Genomic DNA, 24,970 nt, shown 5'->3' with positions numbered 1-24,970 from the left:
ATTTTACAGTAATAGAAAATACAGTGCATGAATAGTTTTAGAGTCAAAGAATGTGATTTTAAAAACATGAGATTGTTTGGAGCTGAATGCACAAAGAAATGAAAAGCATGTATATGAGAGTCCTGAAAACATACTGTCACTTCTTGAAAGAAGAGTAGAAGCATCTTATTGTCCACATGCAGTCAAGAAGAAATACTTTGTGAAAGTCATATACCTTATAATTGAGCCATATCATTATAACTGTTAGGCATTTACCTATTTGGGGCTTCATTATAGATCTCTCCAGGCTATATTGTACTGTGGGATGTTCTTCAGAGAGTGTCCATCTTTATCAGAATAAAGTCCAGTTCAGCACCCAGTTTTATATTTTATCACTTAATAAGTGCAAAAGACCTTGGACACTATGTTGAGGAGAATAAATAGGGCATTAATATTGGGACCTAAAGGATGAAACTGAGATTTCAAAGATAGAACAGCTGCTCCTTATTTCCACTTGGGAAAAAACAAATGAAAATCAATGTCAGAAACAGCAAAAGAACATAGATATTCTACCATCAATATATTAAATAAATAAAACATGTTGATTTTATGCATATTCCATGAGGGACTCTATAGCCATGGCTTCTAATGAGACTCCCTAAGAGGACAATTATAATTTGTGGTGACTGGCCTTCAGATAAACTAGGTAGCCCTGCCTGCCAGATTTGCCAGAGCTGGGCTTCTGCTTCTTAAACAAATGAAATGCTGACAATGTTATTGACTGACTATGCATTTGAATGGAAATAATTTGTATCTTTTTATCCATATGAAACATATACTCTGGACAAAAGGGTTTTTTTAGAAGGCACCCTTTAGGGCAGACCACTTTCTGTGTCAATGGCTTTTAATTAACCCTGTGATCCTCCGGTGGTTGTCTCCCTGCTGACCTGGGCTGTTTTTCAATTGTTGACATGGATGGTCCATTTTCCCAAAGCAATTCCAAGCACTGACCTCATCCCCATTCCTGAGAGGCCATGCCCCTTTCCACTTTCTTTTGTAAAGATGAGAGGGGAAAATTTACATCTGGGTTTCTTGGCATTGTTGTTGTTTAAGCCTAAAAATCAATCATGATAAAACATCACCTGTCCAGTTAAGACTGAAAAAACTAGAATTAAGGCTTATGGGATCTGATGAAACATAATGATATACAGGACTCTACAGATGATTTACAAATTGTGGGGATGACAACGTTTTATATCAACATGAAATGCACAGCTCCTCCAGCAAGTATGGTGCATAAAAATGTGTTGTGGTTTCTGTCAACTTCCCTAGCTTTCAAGACCCTCTAAATATTTAAGATATGCATTGTGATTTGCCATTGCAGTATACTGTGTGCTGTGGATGTTTTATTTTCAGAGTTCTTGTGATTTTTCACTTATTTGTCACAGGACCAGAAGATTTATGTAAATGTACATATTGACACACATATTTGGGTATAGATGTTTTGTGCTTGTAAATGTCAGTCTCTAAGATATATAATGGTTATAGAGAACACAAATGCCTTTGATAAAATTATATTCAGTAAAGCAGCTGTCAAAGATATGTATATATTCAACAGCTCTTTCAAGGGATCAACCAGATTCTGGCTACTGAAGTGAATGCCAGTTCAATGAATCTCCAGCTTTCTAACAAGATGCTGACCCAGATTCTGCCCAGGCTCTCCTCTCACTGTGCTTTCAGAAAGCACTAAAAACTACTTTGATTTCTACTTAAAAGCTATGTTATTATTTTCTAAATTACATATCATTTACAGGTAATTTTGTCTTCTACTTCATTTGGGTGTTGGCCCAGCTATAATTAAAGTATCTAAATAACTTTTATTGGATATCATCATGCTCTTTGATCAAAGACTTGTATTAAGCCTCCATTAATCAATTAATAATTACTTTAACAATTCAGAGACTAATTCACTTAATCACTACCCTGAATTTTTGTTCATGGACTAATTCAAAATTCCTAGCCAAATCAAAATCAGGCTTGAAAGATAAAAGAAATCTGTGATTCTACTTTCTCAGGGTGATCTAATTTTTTTATTTACGCAGCAAAAACTTCACTTTCCGTAACCCAGTGAGAAAAGTATGATCCTTTCCCCTAAATATTTTCTAAGTTTTACATTTTTCTTCAAATATGTTTTTGTGTTTCTGACATAGGATTTGGAATTATTGGATAATAGCTTATCTGTTAATTTGATGTCACTTTTAGTTACTTGTAACAGTAGTTGTTTGAGAATGATTTTTTAAAACAACCCAAAAAATAAAATTTATATAAACTATTTCAAAAGTCTACTCTAAAAAAGAAGAAAATCAAGTTATTTTATTTTCCCTTTATACATCAGGATTTAAGTAAATCAATGCAAGGGCATTAGATATAATTCTTGTAATATTATTTTATTAATTGTGAATTTTATAATTGTAGTTGTTTTTACCTTTGTATTGAAGTATAGTCAATTTACAATGTTTCAGGTGTACGTGCCTGCTGCACAACTTTTCATATGCTTTTACATTATAGGTTATTACATGACATTGAATATAGTTCCCTGTGCTTTATAATAGATCCTTATTGTTGATCTGTTTTTATATATAGTACTTTGTATAAGTGTTAATCCCAAATTTCCAATGTATCTCTCCTTTCTCCTTTGGTAACTTTAAGTTTTTTTTCTATCTGTGAGTCTGTTTCTATTTTGTAAATAAGTTCATATGTATCATTTTTTTAGATTTCATATGTAAGTGATATCATATGATATTCATCATTCACTGTCTGACTTTCTTCACTTGGTATGAGAATCTTTAAGTCTCTCCATGTTGCTCCAAATGACATTATTTAATTCTTTTTTATGGCTGAGTAATATTCTATCATGAATATATACCACATCTTCTTCATCCATTCATTTGTTGATGGACACTTAGGTTGCTTCCTTGTTATTATAAATAGTACTGCTGAGAACATTGGGGTTCTTATAAATAGTACTGCTGAAAAAATTTTAAGACATATTTTAAAATTATGGTTTTCTCCAGAGGGATACCCAGGAGTGGGATTGCAGATAGTATAGTAACTCTGTTTTTGGAATTTAAAGAACCTCCATACTGTTCTACATGGTGGCTGCACTAATTTACATCCCTTCCAATAATGTATGAGGGTTCCTTTTACTCCACACTGTCTCCAGCATTTGCTATTTTTAGACTTTTTGGTGATGGCCAATCTGACGGTTGTGATATGGTACTTCATTGTAGTTTTGATTTGCATTTCTCTAATAATTAGTGATATTGAACTTTTCATATGCCTGTTGGCTGTCTCTATGTCTTCCTTGGAGAAATGTCTACTTAGGTCTTCTGTCCTTTTTTGATCAGATTGTTTGTTTTTGGATATTGAGCTTTATGAGATTTTGTATATTTTTGAAATTAAGTCATTGTTGGTTGCATCATTTGCAAATATTTTCTCCCATTTGCAATTCCTATCAAATCTCCAATTTATCTGTTTTTATATATAGTACTTTGTATATCTTTTAATCTCCAATTTAATAGGAATTGCATTGAATTTATAGATCACCCTGAGAAGTAGGTTGTCTTTTCATTTTGTTTATTTTAACTTAGGTCTCATTTATTTTTGCTTTTATTGCCTCTAATCTAGGAGAGGGATCAAAAAAATACTGCTCCAATTTATTCTAAGAGTGTTCTATCTCTGTTTTCCTCTAGGAGTTTTATAGTATCTGGCTTTACATTTAGGTCTTCAATTCCTTTTCAGGTTGTTTTGCATAAGGTACTAGAGAATGTTCTAAATTCATTCTTTTACATGTAGCTGTCTACTTACTTAAGGGACTGTCTGTTCCCTATTGTATATTCTTGCCTTCGTTATAGATTAATTGACCATAGATGTGTGAGTTTATTTCTCAGCTTTCTATCCTGTTCCATTCATCTTTGTGTCTGTTTTTGTGCCAGTACCATAGTTTTTTGATGGCTATAGTTTTGAACTATAGTCTGAAGTAGGGAGTGTAATTCCTCCAGCTCCATTCTTCTTTCTCAAGAATATTTTGGTTATTCAGGGTTTTTTGTGTTTCCATATAAATTTTTAAATTATTTGTTGTAGTTCCGTTAAAAATGCCATTGGTAATTTGATAGGAATTGCATTGAATTTATAGATCGCCCTGAGAAGTATGGTCATTTTAACAATACTGATTCTTCAAATCCATATGTCTCTCCATATGTTTGTGTGATTTTTAGTTTCTTTTTCGCTACCTTTATTTTTATCTTTTAAACTTGTTTGAGATTTAGTGAGAAAATCCTGATGGATGGACTTTGCTTTATAACTATTTTTACATAGAGAGTTTTAGTGAAACCTGGGTTAATTTTCTCAAATGTTTTCATGACAACTACATTTGGAGCATTCCTTTGGAGCTGAGAAAGCAGACCTTCTTTGAGCCTATGGTGAGCTTATCAGAAAATCAGTTCCACTATTTTATCATAATCAACTTCTCAACTGTGACTCCTGCAGTCTTTGATTTCCTTCTTATCATCCATAAAGTATGCATACAAATATAAGCCAGTCAGTGACTTTCCAGGCTCTGGGAAGAGTTTCCTGTAACTACAGTGTAAGGATTCCAACATCTGAATCAGAACAGAAATGGTCAAGACCCAGAACCTGCCCTGAGGACTGAAGACCAAGAAGTCACCTTACTATAGCCAGAACCTGCATGCTGTAGACAGAACTCTGCTTCCCAATGTCCCATCACACCTATTTTCCCCATAACACAAACCTGGTAAAGTGGAATAGGAAACATGTTGGCTACATGTTAGTTCACTGAATCCTAAAATATGAAACCCTACATTCAAAACATACACACACACACACACACACACCCCTTGTGTTTGCCAGGTGACTGGTGAACAACAGAGACCAAGTTGGCTGCCACTGTGATTTTACATATAGTAAGAGAAGGCTTTGGATTTTATATTATCAAGAAAATAAGTTAACTTTCTGGCATTTAGAGGATAAACAGCAAAGAGTAAGACAGGTTCATCCTTCAGACCAGCTAAGCTCTACTGCCTAAATGTCTGCTGGGCACTGTTAACAAGGCCTTTGATGGTGTTGCTATCTGAAGGTCAGAAAGAATTCACACGACAGCCTGATAGATTACGAGAGACAATGGGGAACACTTAGGACCAGTGTACTGGCAAATACCAGGACTGTTCTCTCTCTGTTCAAGTAAGAGAAAGTAAAACAGGATTATATTGGGCTTTAAAATATGCAAAAACGGAGAAGGATAGAAATTATTTAAAAGGTATGAATAAAACTGTAAAAGTGGAAAAATTTTGACAGAAACAACAGATTACTAGAATATACATAAAGGTATTTTCTCCTTGAGCAAGAGAATGAGATGAATGCTGAGATGATGAGGGACAGATCTTAAATTATTCATTTCAAGGAAATTTAAAAATTTAGCAGTAGAAATTCCATTAACTAAAATTAAATCCATAATATTGAGGACAAAATGTAGAAACCCTGAAAATACAAAGGAAAACAATATTTTTAAAATGATGGATGGGACAATATTATAAATAGGAAAAATCAGAAGTAAAGAGCCAGTTTTTAGATAATTGACCTTCTCGTAGGAGACACCAAAAGAAGCAGAAGCAACATTTTAATATAAAACAGGAAAAGTTTTTGAGCACACCTCCCTCACCCCCAAATGAGTCTATAACTTGAATGAATCCACTTTAGTCTATTCAAAAGCAGTGAAAGATACTCTCACCAAGACATCCTGGTATATAATGATGATGATAATTTGTAGTATTAATTTCAACAATAAAGGGCAGACCTTTAACTATCAACCAGATGGGGGGGGAAACAAAAACAAAAAAATAAATGGATTATTCTACAAAAAGTGTTGAGAAAATTATGTTTTTATAAAAAAAAATAAAGTATGAACCTTATGTCACATCATATATATACATAAGCCAAGACGATTTACATGTTAAAAGGAAAGAAGAAAGAGAAGAGGGGAGGGAGGGAGGGAGGGAATTGGGGGGGGAAGGACGGAGGAAGAAAAACTTAGAAGACCCAGAAGAAATTATAGGAAAACATGTAAATCATTAACTAATCTAAGTAAAAAGTCAACTTAGACATTCAAAGATATGCAATCACAAAAGGAGTGATTGATAGCTTTGTGTATAGGAAAATTAAAAACTTGTATGTCAAAAAAAAAATTAAACAATCTAGCAAATTAGGAAAAATGAGATAAATGTAACAGGAGCCAATATGGATGTAACTGGAGAAAAATGTAAATGTAACAGGAGCCAAATAATTCCACAAAGCAACAAGAAAATCTCTACTTCCAGAGGTAACAGATAAAGGATACTAACAGATAAAGGATACTAAAAAGACATTAATAGTACTACATATTATTAGTGAGACTGAACAATTAGGGGGATGTAAATTATGCCACTGTCACCATTTATGTGTATTAAATGTAAAAAATGACATTTTTCAAATTATTAAAAATATAAAATGACATGAAACATAGAATTAGTGGCTGTGTAGAGAAAAAAAATCATATATCACAGCTGGAAAGTAGGCAATTTTTCTGAAACAAATGAAACAATGAAACAATGTCAGGTCCTTCATGACTAAAAGCAATGAGCAAAGATAAATACACATAGGAGTTCTATTGGTTTTTATCAATGAAAAAGAATTGGAAACAAATTAAAGTAATACTAATTGGGGACTGCCAAATAATTTTCATGTTTCTTTGTATATCTGTATACAAAGATAAATACACATAGGAGTTCTATTGGTTTTTATCGATGAAAAAGAATTGGAAACAAATTAAAGTAATACTAATTGGGGACTGCCAAATAATTTTCATGTTTCTTTGTATATCTGTATACAAAGATAAATACACATAGGAGTTCTATTGGTTTTTATCGATGAAAAAGAATTGGAAACAAATTAAAGTAATACTAATTGGGGACTGCCAAATAATTTTCATGTTTCTTTGTATATCTGTATACAAAGATAAATACACATAGGAGTTCTATTGGTTTTTATCGATGAAAAAGAATTGGAAACAAATTAAAGTAATACTAATTGGGGACTGGCCAAATAATTTTCATGTTTCTTTGTATATCTGTAAGAGTGATACAAAGCCATTACGAAGTATTATTATTATTTAAATATAAAAATATTTACATGCAAGTTATAAAACCACATATATATTGTGAGCTTGTTTTCATGAAGCTATATGAAAATAAGAAATGTCTGCAAATATGAATATAAAGAGGTTAATAAGAATTAACTCTGGATTATAGAGTTTTGCTTATTTTATCTGGATTTTTTATCTCTTCACCCCATCTGAAATACAACTGTTTATTACTGTTGTTTAGAATTCTTTGACCAAATGCTATGAATTAATAGCATTTGACCAAATGCTATGAATTAATCTTATGTAAATGAGATATGTGAGCAAATGAAAAGACTAGGATTTTATAAATGTATTAATTTTAATAGAAAATTTAAGGATACAGGGAGGAGTAAATGTTTTACAGTAAATAAAATGTGGTAAATTCTTAAAATGGCTTGTTAGGATAGAAAAAAAGACAAAAATAGTTTATTGACAGAGAATTTCTAGTGAAATATTAAGAATAAATGAACAGAAAATATGGACTAAAAGTGTAACCAACACCTGGTAACCAATAATATTGTTTAAATGCCAAATACAACAAATTTGTCTAAAATATCCACATTTACGGGGGATGAAAAGCATTGATTGTACCTAATGGTGAGAAGGAGTTGTTTTTTAATCATCTCTGTATTTCTCAATTTTCTTCATGGCATGTATTTAATATTGAGAAATATTTTTAAAATAAAAATGTTAAATGTAAAATGTTCATAGTTATGCTATCTTCCACCCTTAGTTAAAATATGCACTTGAGGAGTTCCTGTTGTGGCTCAATGGGTTGCTTACTGGACTAGTATCCATGAGGATGTGGGTTCAATCCCTGGCCTCACCCAGTGGGTTAGGATCCCACGTTTCCATGAGCTGTGGTGTAGGTCACAAGTGCAGCCCTAAAAAAGAAAAAAAAAAAAAAAAAGACTTTAACTACCTACATGACTCTAAACAAATTCTTTTAAAAAGTTAATAGTCATGAGCTGACAGCAATCATGGGGTGCAGCTCAGGTTGACATATGCAGTTGTTCATATCATAATTGCAGGTAATTGTTAAATAGGGAATTATCTCAATCCTAAATCCAGGGCATATGATGCCTGTATATTGGGTATGTCTACAATATGCCTTGTGTTCTGTAAAATATGCTCCTAAGTGATCACCTGAGCATAGAAGACTTATTTATAGCACTGTAGCACCATACATGTACTATGATCAGTTTTACATGTAAAAGGTACACCATAAAACAGAAAAACCCAGAATATTCCCTCTCTCCTTTGAAAGGTTATTTTATGGGATTTTTTTTTTGTATTAGTGTTCATATTTTTAAAATTCAATATGGGAAATGTAATCGCTACTTTAAATGTTTTTAAATGTTATTGGAAATTAAAACTTTTTTAGTAAGAGGAGGAATGCAATCATGGGTGCTGGAAAAAGTGTATTCCCAGGCCTCTATTGTATTGTAACCTATAATCTTATAGTATTTGAACCTATAATCTTAGGGATACTAAATCATATCAGATACAGGGGCTGGATAATATTTCATCCTGAGTTGATCATATTAATTAGAAGGCCTGCAAACATGAGGAAAAGTGTGACCAATATATGATAACCAAAAATGTGCAAATGCCAAATATAATTAATTATAGGTATAACTTGAAGATATTGTGAAGTCAATTCCAGACCATTGCAATAAAGCAAGTAACATGATTTTTTTGGTTTTCCAGTGCATGTAAAAGTTGTGTTTATGTACTGTATTCTATTAACTGTGTGATAGCGTCATGTCTCAAAACACAATATGCCGCATATTAGTTAAAAAATACTTTATTGCTAAAAACTACTAATCATCTGAGCCTTTAGCAAATCATAATAGTAGCATCAAAGATCATTGATTACAGATCGCTGTAATGAATATGATAATAATGAAAAGTTTGAAATCTTGTAAGAATTACAAAATGTCACACAAGAGATACAATGTGAGCAAATGCTGTTGGGAAAATGGCTCTGTTAGCCTTGCTTAAGGCAGGGTTGCCAAAAAACTACAATTTGTAAGAAACGCAATACCTGCAAAGTGCAATGAAACAAAGTATGCCAGCATGCGCTTTAAATGTAGCTAGGATTATATGCAGTAATTTCATGGCTTTTCAAGTAAAAATGTTTTATTGAAACCAAAATGTCTAAATATTTTGCCTATAATTCAATTTTTAAATAGATAATTATATTGGCTTTAAAGTATTTTTGTTTAATGCGTTAACTTTACAAAGCTCCATGAAGTTATAAAACATGTCATCCTGATATATTTAACTGATATAACATAAAAGTAAAAACTAGAACATTGTTGATGCGCCTGAAAGGCATATTTCTATGGTAAATCTCTTTTTGAGTATTTTGCATATTTCTGTGTTACATCTCTGCGGTCTTTTTGTTCACTTTTCTTGCGCATCATTTATCTGTATCACTTTTCATTTTCCTCACCCCTTTAAGAACGTCTCCATGAAAATCAACTGACTTTCCTTGGTCTGCCCTGTCTCCCGTCAGGGTGTTAAGCAGATTATCTGACATATAGTTTACCTTGACCTTTCTTAAACAAAGGCTCTGAGTTTTTCTACATTCTTTTTCTAATTTAGACACTCTAGAAATATGTATGCTTTGCTAGAACATTTTGGGATGTTTGATGACAAAAAAAAAGTCATATTCCTACATAACACTCATGCAATACTTCATTCTTTACTTCTATGTATATCCTTAAACTTCTCTCTCTATAGATCCTCCTTTTTTTCCACTCTTATCATTAAAAGGAAATAAGTGACTCACTATTATTTGGAGTCTAATTTTCTCTAAATATTATTTTAGAACTAGTTCCCTATTGTAATATAATCTTAATATTTGAGTGGAAATGCACAACATCCAATAAAATTAACTGATTCTTAATATTATCCTCATTTTTTCAGATGAGGGCATTGCACTATAGAGAGGTTAGAGTAGCTTGCCCAAGGGCATTTAGCTAGTAAAGGTAGAGCCAGTTTATGAACCCAGATCATTCAGCTCCACTAGAATAGGCTGGCTGTCATAATCATATTCCCAGAAATTGGAGAGGATTTTTAATTAGTTGCCTTCCCGGTAAAAATCGTTGTTACAACTATGACACTTTTCGTGGCCAGTAACATCACGTAGAGAAATAAGAGAAAAGTAGCTAGCATTGTCTGCTATGATATATTGCAGTATCTTTAGCATGGATGGGTTTTGTCCATAAAACATACTTGGGAAGTAGTTCCAGCTCAATTCAGCAAAAGTTTTATTGAGAGACTGTTACATGTAAGGCACTTTTAATACAGATCCAGACATGAAGTGCAGTGCACTGAGCCAGATGTCTACCCATGTGCCAGCTTTGTGCCCTAAATAACCTGCTCTATCCAAGCCAAGTCTCAGGAAGTGAGGGTCTAAAATAACAGAAGCAGGTTTGCAGGACAACTTCAATTCAGAGAAGCTGCAAGAGGGCAGAGTGGTCCTAGGCCAAGGGTAGGCAGAGGTCCAGAAGAATGGGCTTTTCTGGGATAATCCTGCATGCTGAACACAAGAGTGACGTGTCCCTTCACAGTTTCTCGGAGTGAGATCTGTACATCCCTGTTGCAGCAACCTCATGTTAAGTGTGGGACGCTTATTATTTTTATACTGAAAGAAGCTTTGCTTAGGCCTGGTCTTCTAAGTTTATAATGTGGCAAATTTTAGGACAAAATCCAGCTTGAAACAGATTGCTGACTATTTAAATCGAGGAGTTAACTGGAACAAAAAAGAAAAACATTTCTAGATCAAAAAAAAAAAAAAAAAAGCTAGAGAAGGGGAGCAGTTAGAGTGGGGGAAAAAAACAGATCTGTTAGAAAGAGCCAAGACACACAACTGAAGGAGAAAACATCTCCACCCAGTAGGAAAGCCAGCTGACTTTAAGAAATACCACAGAAAAAGAGGTTATAAGACCCCTCATTGGGTCATCTTAGCTTAGGACATATAGATGTTTAGGCAGTGAAGTCTCCATTGGAGGTGTTTGTATTCCTGGTGACAGTTTGAGTTCCTGTGTGTTTATAGCCTTGACGACAGCACAGTGACTCAGAGTACTGTTAGATTTTTTTTTTTCCCCATTTATTGAGTGTCAGCAACAGTAAGAGCATTTTGAAGATCAGCGGTTATGTCTAGAAGTTTCTGTGCAATTAGATTTGGATTTAGGACACCAAAAGCAATCCATATTTTTAAGTCCAGACAGCTAAAGAACAGAGAGGAAATTCATGTTGAAAGACAGGGCTCCCCTAATATTGTAAAGCCAGGATTGTTTTTATTTGGGACTTAGAGTTGCTGTAAGTTCAATGAGTGTGGTAAGAAAGGCTTTCAGATTCTTCAGAAATTTCTGAGATGGTCACAGAGAATGGGAATAAATCATCCAGTGGGAATTCATATTTGTGGTGGAATTTCGAATCAAACACTTGCATTTGAATCTGAAATCCTCCCTTTATTGTTTATCTTTAGGTCACACGCCATGTTATGTTAACTCCCTAGGCATCTGTTCCCTCTAAAGTGGAGATAATACCATACCATACAAGAGTGTTAAGCAGAATCAAGACATATAGGAAAGCAGCAAGTTTTCTTCCCAGGATATCATAGTTTGTCAGGCTGCATTGCTGCTGGACACCCAAGATATCTTAGATGACATAATACATGTTTGGAAAATTCCGACAATAAAATATTTTATAATTTTTATAAACTTTCTAGAATACTTTAATACAGCATTACAGGTAGTTTTCTGTCTCAATCCACTGTCCAACTTGAGCAAAATGTCTTTAACAAATGTTCCAAAAAGTGGGCAAAAAGCCCATTTGAATTTTTTAAGAAATACACACCTCGGCTGTGAAACATTGGGAACTTTTTTCATCTATTTATTGATGAACATCTATATCACTCAATATGGTCTATTCAGTACATTCTCCCTAGATCCCTTTTCTCCTTCCTGGCCTGTGTCTGACCCATGACTGTCTATTTGTGGCTACAAACATCTCTCAGGATGAAGAACCTGAAATAGAAACAAAAGGTCATAGTGGTTGAAAGCCACCAAGGTCACACATGGGGTCATGACAGTTGAAAATGATAAAATCAAGGATGTTGCAGGGCATTTAGTCATAGGAAGTAGGTGGCTATTGTCAGAAAAGAGGAAGCTATAGATCAAGGAACATTAATACAACAAATTGTAAAGGCCTTTTAAGAATTGTCCACATGAAAAACAAAGTTTCCTATAATTTTTCTTTTAATTAGCATCATAAAATTTAAGAAAAAGACACGTGCATCAGAGAACAAAGAGGGAAAATACTACACTAGTCAGTATTATATATTCTTCTTTGATGAAAATCCCTATCTTTTGTGTTTCAATTTTGCAGTTGATGACTTTAATGCTTACTAAATCACCATGAGCCTTAGGCTCTTTAATATATATTTTGCAAGAATGAGCACATTATGATCACAGATCCCACAAGTCTGGAATGCATGTTTTAATTCTCTTTTATTCATGAAGAATATTTGACTTCCTATTCAATACTTTTAGGATTGTAGTTTTCTGAAAAAGGATTTTCATTGGACAATGATTACTATTTTTTCATTATATGTTACTGAACTGCTTAAAATTCATGGAAACAGGGTTGACTTTATATTTCCTATTTAATTATGGAACATCAAATATTACTCTTGTTCCTGATATGTACACAGCTGCAATTTTATTTTTATTATTATTGAATTGACCAGTAAAGTCAGAAATTGAATTATAAGCACAAGCCCTGGGAGATAATGATTAGTTTCAAGGTCAGTCTTGCCAGTTCTGTACTATCTCAGTTACACAAAAACCTCACACGAGATGAATCAGTTTAATATAAAATTGATTGGTAGTTTGACATAACCATCGTTTTATTTTATTGTGTGGTATTTTATTATTATTTTTTTAATTTTTTGGCCACTCTGGGCCAAAGCCACAGTTGGTGTTGCAGCTGTGGCAACACCCAATCCTTAACCACTGTGCTGGACAGGACGTCAAACCTGTGTCCCAGCATTCCGGAGACACTGCTGATCCTATTGCACCACAGCAGGAACTCTACCATCATTTTATTTTAAAATGCTCAAAATGGTTGTTTAGGTTTAAAACTAGGTGCCAGTAGGACAGTCAAAACTACAAGCCAATAATAGAGTCAGTCATCTGTTTATAAATACAAATAATCAAGTAGATTTTTGGCTTTAACTTAGATATTTCTTAATCTCCTGGATTCAAGAGAACTGTGTATTTATAATGGACTCTGCTGCAGCATTTAAATTATACCTTTTCTTTTTCTTAGGTGGATCTTCTGGTTCCTACCAAAGTGACTGGCATTATTACACAAGGAGCTAAGGATTTTGGTCACGTGCAGTTTGTAGGCTCCTACAAACTGGCTTACAGCAATGATGGAGAGCACTGGACAGTATACCAGGATGAAAAGCAAAGAAAAGATAAGGTAAGTCATCCTGGTGATGCAGAAGTGGATGGTACGTTATTGCACATTTTTGCTTCCTTGATTGTTTTGATAACTAGGATTATAGGATTATAATTATAGACATAAACAGGTTTGCTTATTATACTAGCTCATTGAAATTAAAATAGGGATGTTTCTCTGCTCAGTTTCCTTAATTGCATTTTAATGCATGGGTTTGTTTAATTTTTTTGACCTGTGTAATCTGTATTTTAATATTATAATGATCAGTGCATATCAATGCACCTAAACTTCTACACATATAATTGCTACATGTTTTTCTAAAAGTTGTTACTGTGTTTAACATCTTTTTATAGTATCTACTCTTTAAATGTCCTAGAGAATAAAAGTTCTGGAGAGTGATATCAATAACTAATTGGATCAGATGTTAAAATGTGGGCTTAGATTAATGAAGTTGAATGAATTTGTTGCTTAGTCTTTGTGCAGAGAACCGTAGCTTCCTGAAGACATCAACAGAAACAAAGTCTCTCAGTTCAGTGATTTTTGGGAAAACAATATACTTTCATGTGCGTTAAACATTTCTGAATTAATAATGATTTTTTTTTACATTTTATGTAACCCTTTTATTCCCTTACTATTATTGTATTATTAACCAATAGAAAGGATGGGAATGTCTTTCTTCAGGTATGTGAGGTAGAGGATTTAAATTTTCCTGGAAATACTAAGACTGGAATGTCCATTTCAGTGAGTCTACAACATTTGAATTCAGTTTGCCCAAAATTTATTTAGGTTTAGATTACAAAAGCCACACCTGTTTACCTTTTAACATCTCAGTACACAACCATTTAGCATCTCAGGACAAACACATTTACTTAACATCTCAAAACACATGCACATATAGCACTTCGACATCTCAGAAATTGGTATAGCTCAATGTCAGAATTCAATTGGAAGCCCTTACTACTTTCTAGAAGAACATAAAATAATGGCATGTTTTATAATCAGTTACACCTTTGATGAATTTGGGATATCTTGTAAAAATATCTTCAATTTTTTTAGCTGTAGACAAGTATCTGCTATAATTTATAGGAAGTAACTAATTTAGTTGTTTCCACCTTTTATAGTAGGCATTTTGATGCGTGAAGAATGCAAATATATTCCATATGATGAAATTTTTAACTTCATAAGTTATACAGTGCTTGGAATTAATTTTCAGATAAGTATTTTCATCTATAATCTATGTGTAATATTCACTGAAAAGGTGCATCTATAATACCAAAATCCTTGCATAGGCTGATTTAAGGAAGAGGTATAAGCCATTGCACTAGTAAAGCACATCTTTGTTGCCATTAATATTAAGCATATGATTCAGTGATTATTTGTGAATAATTTTTAAATTTCCTAAATTGATAGGTTACACATTTGTTAGTGCAATATTTCAGTCTGAAATATATTATATATATATATATAATATTTTAAATATATTTTAAGTGTTTGTGTCAAGTTGGCCAAATGATAGTGTTGGTCCAGTTTTCTATATACTCACTGATTTTCTATCTTCTTGTACCATCAATTATAAAGGAAGCAATGTTAAAATCTACAACTTTAACTGTTGATTCCTCTATTTCTCCTGGCAGTTATAGCAGTATTTGCTGCATGTATTTTGAAACTCTGTTAAAAGATATATGAACACTTAGGACTGTTATGTCCTCTAAATCACATAACCCTTTTATCTTTAGAAAATGACTTTTTAAAATTCCTGGTTATATTTTTTCTCTGCAACCTACTTTGCTGCTATTCAGATACTCCAGCTTGCTTTTGATTAGTAAAACAGTAGTATATGTCTTTTCCATTCTCTTACGTTTAACTATTTTGACTTTATATTAGAAATGCACTTCTACACAGCATATAGTTGAGTTTCTGTTTTTGCAATTCAACTATCTCTGCTTTTTACCTGAAGCATTTAGCCCATTTATATTTTATATGAGCACTGAAGTAATTGTATTTAAATCTACCGTCTTGCTATTTATTTCCTAGCTCATCTTTTCTTTCATTTTCTTCTACTTTCATCTTTCTTTTGAATTAATTTTTTAGTAATTCTATTGTGTTAATTTGTTGACTATTTGCTGTACTTTTTGTTGTTATTTTAATGACTGCTTTAGAATTTGTAATGTACATTTAAACTGATGAAGCCTACCTTCACATTAGAGACCCAGAAACTTACCTTTATAAGCACAAACAAAATAGATTATAGTTATAAATCCATGTACTTAGGAGCCACATTTGTTGTAACGTGATTTTGCCATTTCCAAAATGTGTTATTGTAAAGGAGGAAAAAAGACTAGGTACTTCCATTAGGCAAGTTGGAATGTCCTGAGAGTAAATGGACATGTTCAGTGAAAAGGATGTAAGCCAGAATTCTTATGTGAGACCATAAGTAACAGTATCATCTATCCAATGTAAAAATCTCTGAAAAAATAAACTATTTAACATTATAAATATGAAAAATAAACAAATTTAATATTGTAATATTATAAATATGACAGTGGTTAAACTCATCTAATGTAACTGGTAGTTTTTAAATTAAATTTAGCCCATCTCTTTTTAATATTATAACTAGTTTACTGGTACATTGAATAAAAGCCTTGGGTAACTTTGCTCTTTATTACTGAAGGAAACAACTAACATCAACAAACTGCACATAAGAATGCTGCAATTACTATTATAATAAATACTTTATGTATAAGTACAAAGTACAGGGCATGAACGTCTCCATTCCTACAGAGAAGGGGATTTTTTTTTTTTTTTTTTTTTTTTTTTGTCTTTTCTAGGGCCACACCTGTGGCATATGGAGTTCCCAGGCTAGGGGTCAAATTGGTGCTGTAGCCGCTGGCCTACACCATAGCTAGCCACAGCAACGCCAGATCCGAGCCGTATCTGCCATCTACGCTACAGCTCACAGCAATGCCGGATCCTTAACCCACTGAGCGAGGCCAGGGATCGAACCCGCAACCTCATGGTTCCTAGTCGGATTTGTTAAGCACTGAGCCATGACGGGAACTCTGAGAAGGGGATTCCTTAAAATAAATGAGAAAATGGGTTGTGTTAGTTCATTGAACACTTGGAAATACAGGCATTTTACATATATTTATGTTTGTGTCAAAATATGTTTGTGTGTATATATAATTGTGCTTTGTTATTATTACTAGGAATTTAGCTATAATTTTATATACTCTTTATAGAGGTGCTCTTCTTCATTTGAAAGGTCCTACACAACTTAGCAATTAATTTTTCCGAAGTTGAATAAGCCATCTCCTATTGATTCTTCTTATTTTCCATGGTGTCTTGTTTTCTGCAGTAACTTTTCCATAAGGGAAAAGAAGTCTTCAATATTTACAAGTGTACATTCAACTACAAGCTTTCATCCAAAAAATATAATAAATGAATTGAATGTTTCAAGGCAAACATATGCCTGTGAGATGTTTTATATATGCACATTTCAAAAGGAAATATTTACCAAGCTTTCTAATTTCTTGTTTGTGCTTTTCTGCTTTTATTGACTCCTTGCTCTAATTAGTCTTATGGGTATGGATGGGGAAGTCTGATGTAGATCCAGAAACAAGTTTAAGGTCAGGAAAGAAATGCCAAAGGAAAATTATATATGTACATAGGCATGAATGTGCATGTATATATATGTGTGTGTCTATATATATACACCAGAAGTCAATGCAGTAAAATAGATCCTTTGTTCTCTTCATTGAGATGTCACTTTCTCATTACCCTCTCAGAGCTTTCATAAGAATGCTTATTTTCTTTGGTATTCTATTTTGGACAAAATTCCACGTTAAAGCTTTTTTTGTTGATTATATTACTGTCTCATTTCAATCCTTACATTCTTATTTTTTCTCTTTCTAGTCTACAGTATTTTCTAACATTTAAATCACTTTTCCATTTTTCTACAACATGGATTCAGATATATTTTTTATTTGAAAGTCAAATGTTCCTTTGCTCTCATGAAAGTGACATTTGTTTTTATACTCTTGGAGCTGCTTTTTACTGCAGTTAGCAGGAAAATTGCAAAATTTGACAGACACTTTCTGTATTTAATTTTTAATGTTATAAACCAAAGTAAAACAATAATAAATTTCAGGGTGAGTACTCATATGGAAAAATTAGAAATGAAAATTGGTTTTCTCATTCAATATATTAGTAATAATGTCATGGTGTTTAAATAAACCTGAGTTTACACCGTCAGCTTTCTCCTCTGGGGGAAGAAAAAAAGTTAGTAATAGTCTATCTTGTCTCTCCCCTAAACTTATTCAGGTTTTTTTTTTTTTTTTAAGCATAAGTCAAAAAATTGCAACTTTATTCTGGGTTTTCTGTAAAAGAAAATCCAAAACCTTGTTTCCAATAAAACTTTGTTGGTTCTTAAAAAGATGAATGCCATGTATTCATCAAGAACTATTCTGTAACATCTTGGTGAACTCTCTGATTCAGTGTTACCAAAATTATCTCCTCATAACCCTCATGGGGGAGCTAGTTAAGAAATAACATGTTTCTAGGCCCAGACTCAAACTCTCTGGGATGAACTGGGGATCTCAGTGTTGCCCAAAGTCCAAGCTAATTTGAATAATAAGCAAGTTGGGAAAGATGACTCTAATCCATACCAAAACTCAAATTAAGGCTTTGAAACTAAGTGTTTTTTTTTTATTTTATTTATGATATTGTGTCAATTTTGGCTGTGTAGCATAGTGACCCAGTCATACATATAGTTTTGTACTTTTCTAGTCAGAAGGGAATTTACATATAATTCTTTAGGACTTTGGTTGGCCTTCAGTTTGTCAGTGAAAGTCGATATGAATCAATGTTCCCAAAGGTAAGCTTAGATTTTAATATGTTTGCCAATTCTCTTATGAATTGGTATTTGCTTTAGACAAATTTGAAATTTGAAATAATGGATTTAAGTAAAAAGGAACACAGACTATTTGGGAAGATGTAGGAGAATGTGGCATTTGTATTCATTCAATCATGTGTTCAGCAGGCAATTCTGTCTACTCTGTGCCTAATGTATGTGGAAAAAGTCTGGATATGACATAGTGACTCAGAGAACTCTCAGTCTTAAGGAGCTTGGGAAAGGTGGAAAAATCTTGATTCAGTCAGCTTATTTTAAAGAATAAAATATAATCTTCTGTGTTTTATTTGATAAGCCAACTCCAGGAAAGAAGTAACACATAGATGTCCATTTCAAAAAGTTTGTGACTTTCCAATAGGGGAAAAAAAATAAAAGAATTCCTGGTCCTTCTCTACTTCCTTTCTTTTCTCAACATCATTGTGAAAAAGAGAAGCAGGAACGTAACAATCCTCATTAATAAAACCTCCAAATCTGTATTGGAGGATACATTCCAAAGCAACAGTAATTACAGATGCCACAGGGCATGCTGCCATTCCTGCTGATGCTAACACTCTAGTAGATATAATTAAATTTGAATAGTTAGAGCCATGAAAGTCCAGCTCATCAGTGAAGGAGACTAAACAAGACATCAGTCCAGCAGTCAATACCCAAGCTGTTCTTTTGAAATTTGATCTGGATTAGACATTTAGAACCTGAAAAATAAGGCTAAGAAATAGATAAACAGAATTCTCAGTGACAATCGGTGAGGAGGATGCTGGCGGGGACAAATAAAAGGGGGTGAATTAGTCTTTCAAGGAGGACCAGATATGTTTCTACGGAGCAAGATCAAAGACAGATTCTCTCCACCTTGCATGGAGACTCTGAGAGTCCTTTTACTGTTTTCAAATAAAGCAGGGAGGGAAGGAAAAGAAGCTGCTTTTCTGAAAGAAATTTCCAAGAACTAATTGACTTTATACAAAAAAACACTAGAATTCAAAAATAGCAGGTGAGTTGTGCCCCTATTTGCTAGAGACTGATAATGTAGTCACAGTAGTGTACTTCTTAGAGATCTGGTGAGTGACTTAGTTGGAAGCTAAGAGATGAGGATATAGTTTCAGCACTGTCTAAAAATAAGGACAGTGTTATTTAAATAAACACCATCTGCTATCAACTGTTATTTACAGTTTTATCTGCTTTCTTCCTTGTCGTAATTCACTATTGTGGACCTGACTAGGACATAGTGTGAAGAATGCAAAATTGCCTGTGCTCACGTAAATGTGGAGGTTACTGGAGTTTTGAATTTAGGACACCACCTGAGAATACTTCCATTTTGGCAGCATATAAAGTTCAAGGATGAGCTCACCTTTTAAAATTTTAAATTGTATTAAATAGCTCTGCCCAGGAGTGGATAGAGGGAGATAATAGTTAATGTCATTATTCTACTTTTAATGCTATAAAAACTGTGTGGAGTTGAGGGGTTAAAAGAAAAAAGTTCAGTTATTTCCATAATCTATATACAGCAACTGCAAAATTCAAGGAAACATTGTAATTCCTTATGCAGTTTCTATAATGCATGCTCCTGCTAAAAATAGAATGAGATTCCTGTAAATTTTGCTAGGGCTTCTGACCAAAAAGGCCACATCTCAGGAAATATTCCAGCGTAGAAGAATTGATTTATCAAAGTGAAAGTTGTGTGCAGACCCAGATCTGCCTGCTGGATTGGGAAAGGGCAGCTACAGTGAACAAATTTAAATTCGGAAAGTACAGTGTCACCAGTGAGTAGTGTGAAAGCAGTTGTTAAGGTGCATAACGAACATGAAGGGAACTCAGAATTGGTTGTGAAGTGGGGGCTTAGGGTCAGAAATGAGCCAGAAGATGGATGCAAGCCCAGAGGCAAACAGGGCTGGATCAGCTACAGGAAGACTTGTATTTCTCTGTTTAACATGAGCCCCAAATGTCATCCTTATTTGAAGATGTTTGTTCCTGAACCCAGGATGAAGAAGGGTTTAAGAGCAGGAAAGGAAGATAGGAACAGGAAATGGGGTTTATTGGCCGGGGAGGGGGGAGAGAGGGTTAATAATGTAAAGAACTACAGTTGTAAAATCAAGTAACAAGCTGCACACTAGAAATAAAAGACAAGCTAGAGTGACAGATGAGCCACAGGAACAATGAGAAGCCAGTGATTTAAGAAGGCATTCAGCTTATTTGGAGACAGAATAGTTGTCTTAATTCAAGGACTGATTTTGAGGTTTCAAAGAAAATTCTTTATATGTCAATTCACATTCTACTATATTAAAGACTAGCAATGTAAAATATATGGTTAATTCTGGCCAATGACACCTTTACATGTCTTAGAAAGCATTTAGATTTTTTTAATCTTCATGTAAACCAAAAAAACAAAAGCAGAATCTCTAAGGACATACCATCAGGTAGTAGAAAAAAACAATCAAACATCAGGCACAAAATCCATAAAGCTCACCCTTTTGGGGGTAGGTTGCAAGAAAAAAAAAAAAAAGATTCCTGCCATTGTGACTCATATTTAGTGACAGATAATATCCCAGCACAGATGCTATGAAACATCATTCTCAATAAAACAGAATTTTATTGAGAAAGGCGGAAACAATGCAGTGCTGAGGAATGATATATGTTTGTTCTTTGTGTTAATTATATATGTATCAAAAACTCAACTTCTTTATTTTCAGAAAATGTGATAAACTGCCTTAAAATCTGAAACCATGTAGTCTTCCTTGTTAACAGATGTTTCTGCATGAATGAAAAAAAAATGTGTTAAAAACACAAGGAACATACCATATAGTTGTTCAAGTAAAATGTGTATAAGTAGAAAATAATAACTTTTTTATTATTGCCTGCCTTATGGCCTTACTTTTCCCAATGTTCAAATGCCAGAAAACCTAAGTTTCCTAATTTTTGTTTATTTAAATCCAACATTACTCATCAAAGATAAACAAAAATTTCCTTCACTGAAAATTTGATATCTCGTGTTTATTTGTGACTACCTTATTAGGAGACACAGTTGCATAATGAGAATATTCCTCAGTGGAAGAGAATCATTTATTTAGTTCATGCTTGGATTGTTGCTGTGAAAGACTACCAAGTGTTAGACAAACTAAGACCCTGTGCATTGATTAAATATGTGAAGACATAAAAAAAATTCATTAGAGGAGAGGTGAAAGGCAAACTGTTGAGTGTTGTGAAGTTACAAAAGTTTTGACAAAAGTCAAAAAAATTATATTGAATGGTGATAGCTCTCCAGTAGAATGCTCAAAGCTATCGAACTTTAATAAATCATTAAAAATGCAAGTATGTTATTCATTAAAAGGCAGTGATGAACCTGATAAAAGCAGGAGAACTTAGTTGAAAAACATTTTTAGTATTTTCATTAGAAAAATTTCGGTCCTACTTATTGCGAATCTGGGAGTAGTAATTCCTACTTCATTATGAAAATGAGTACTTGATTGATTTAAGACAGAAACATGTCATTGTTTTGGTTATTGAAACTATGCATTGACCTTTGGCTAGAATAGAGTAAAAAAATATGAATCCATTTTTATTTCTAAATAACTACCAAGCAACTCATATTTTGACTATTTAATATATTTTGAAGGTAAAAAATTCCTCTAGGGCATGGGCCATGGTATACATTCCAGTTTTAGATCCACCACACCATCAGCTGCAATATATTGAGCAAATAAAGTCTCTAATACTTTTTAAATGAATTAACATTCGTGCCTACTCTTTCATAGTTTAAATCTGAAAAAGAATAAAAGAAACCTGTCTGTCACAGCACGATAACAGGATTTCTGAATCTGCATCATCCTATAAAATGACCCATTTGGCAGTAATTCTCACACACTTCTTTTTGTTGGAACCCAAAGAGAAAACATATTAATATGTATAGTGCGCTCTTGAGACACACATCTCTAACTAAGCCCTTTGGGGCCCCTATTAAAAACGCAATGCATTTCTCATCATTATAAAGCTTCTGGTGTAATTTGAGACAAAAGCTGATAAAAAGATAACTTTAAAAATAAAGGATAAATCCAGCAATTATACCTGCATGAAAGGGCATTCCTCCCAGTTTTTCTTCAGCTGTAAACAGATTACCAAACCCCCAAAGGCCAAAGAAATTAATTTCCTACTTTTCAATAAAAGTAGAAACAAAATTAATTTTGTACTGATAAACGGAATGTTAAGTAGTTAATAATTAAAGGGAGACATTCTTCAGGAGTGAGTGAAAATGTTACTTGTATATAGCACAGTTGTACTTTCATTTCTTTTCTTCTTTTTGGTAATTCATCAATATCTGTAAGTAGTAGCAGAGTTGACTTTTCCCTCCTGATATAAATTGTATTTTATTTTTTAAATTTACTTTATTGAAGTTTAGTTGATTTACAGTGTCATGTTAATTTCTGCTGTACAGCAAAATGATTCACTTAAACATAGATTTTTTTTCATATTCTTTTCCATTATGGTTTATCATAGAATATTGGATACAGTTCCCTGTGCTGTGCTGCACAGTAGGACTCTGTTCTTTATCCATTCTATATATAGTAGTTTGCACCTGTTAATCCCCAAATTCCAATCCATCCCCCCCACACACACACCCAGCAGCCACAAGTCTGTTCTGAATGTCTATAAGTCTGTTTCTGTTTCACAGATAAGTTCATTTGTGTCACATTTTAGTGATATCATACATATTTGTCTTTCTCTTTTGGAATTACTTCATTTAGTACAATAATTTCTCGGTCTATCCATGTTGCTACAAACGGCATTATTTCATTCTTTTTTATGGCTGAGTAATATTCCAGTGTGTGTATATGTGTGTGTGCATGTGTGCGTGTATACATCTTTATCTGTTCATCTGTCAATGGACACTTAGATTGTTTCCATCTCTTGGCTATTGTAAATAGTGCTGCTGTGAACATTTGGGTGCATGTATCTTTTTGAATTATAGTTTTTGTTTGGATATAAGCCCAAGAATGGAGTTGCTGTATCATATGGCAACTCTGTTTTTAGTTTTTTGAGGAATCTCCATACTATTTTCAATAGTGGCTGCACCAATTTACATTCCCACCAGCAGTGTAAAAGGGTTCCCTTTTCTCTACACCCTTTCCAGCATTTGTTATTTATATACTTTTTAATAATGGATCTTCTGACTGGTGTGAGGTGATACCTTATTGTAGTTTTAATTTACATTTCTCTAATAATTGAGCATCTGGCCATCTGTGTTTCTTGTTTGGAGAAATGTTTATTTAGATCTTCTGCCCATTTCTCAGTTGGGTTGTTTTTTTGTTGCATTGTATGGGCCATTTGGTTTTTTTGGTTTTTTTTTTTTTTTTTTTTTTGGTAATTAAGCCTTTGTTGTTCACATCATGTGCAAATATTTCTCTCATTCAGTAAGTTGTCTTGTTTATGGTTTCCTTTACTATAAAAAAAAGCTTGTAAGTTTGATTAGATCCCATTTGTTCATTTTTGCTTTTATTTCTTTTGTCTTGGGAGACTGACCTAAGAAAACATTGGTACAATTTACAATGTTTGACCTATGATCTCTAATAGGAGTTTCATGGTGTCATCTCCTACATTTAAGTCTTTAAGCCATTTTGAGTTTATTTGTGTGTGTGGTGTGAGTATCTGTTCTAACCTCATTGATTTACATATGACTGTCCAACTTTCCCAACGCTACTTCAAGATAAATTTTTCCATTATATATTTTTGCCTCCTTTGTCAAAGAATAATTCACCATTGATGTATGAGTTCAAGTATATTTTATTAATCAATATACCATCAACTCATTGAGACGAAAAGACTCAGAATTGAGCTCAAACTAAAGCAGAGTTTGCAGCTGTGCAGTTCAGGGCTAGGATGCCCTATGCTCTTTACTTAGGGTTTCCAGATTTAGCAAGTAAAATACAGGATACTTACTAATTTGTATTTCATAAACAGTGAATTTTTTAGTATAATTATATCTCATATTGTATATCTTGCAGCCCTGTCTCCATTAAGGATACCTCTGATCTTTTAGCTGGATCAGATGGTCTCCTGAGAATAGACAGTAGGAGAGAGGAAAAAAGAGAGTGCCTTCCTTTCGTGCTTACACACACACACACACACACACACACACACACACACACACTCACTGCTTCCACTCTGAGATTCCCCTCTGCCACCTCCTCATCCATCTCCGGGATTATCTTCTCCCACCCCACTAACACTCTTTTTTTACTCAGCACTATTCTATTTTAGAAGACACATGGCTGAATGCTTAAATCACTGCTCTGCTCATACATAGAGCTCTGTACTAAGTCATTTCTGATCAAGATAGGGTGAAAGTTTTCAAGAGACATGGAGTGATGAAGAGGTTCCTTATG

General features: G+C 33.5%; 1 protein-coding gene across 2 annotated transcripts in view; it reads left to right on the top strand.

Annotated features, from left to right (window-relative positions):
* Positions 1 to 24,970, top strand: part of EDIL3 (EGF like repeats and discoidin domains 3) — a 431,432-nt gene that overhangs the window by 390,765 nt on the left and 15,697 nt on the right. For both annotated transcript variants that reach the window (XM_021084514.2, XM_005661542.4), the window contains one exon: positions 13,559 to 13,714. In XM_021084514.2, the coding sequence (XP_020940173.1) occupies positions 13,559 to 13,714 (156 nt within the window). The remainder of the gene's footprint in view (positions 1 to 13,558; positions 13,715 to 24,970) is intronic.

This window comes from Sus scrofa, chromosome 2 (assembly GCF_054392235.1).
Source record: "Sus scrofa isolate SSC_HxYL_T2T_F1_AM1 chromosome 2, Sscrofa_HxYL_maternal_Yorkshire_Landrace_v2.0, whole genome shotgun sequence".
NCBI lineage: Eukaryota > Metazoa > Chordata > Mammalia > Artiodactyla > Suidae > Sus > Sus scrofa.
Note: the sequence above shows the minus strand (reverse complement) of the source record. Positions and strands in the feature narration are given on the sequence as shown.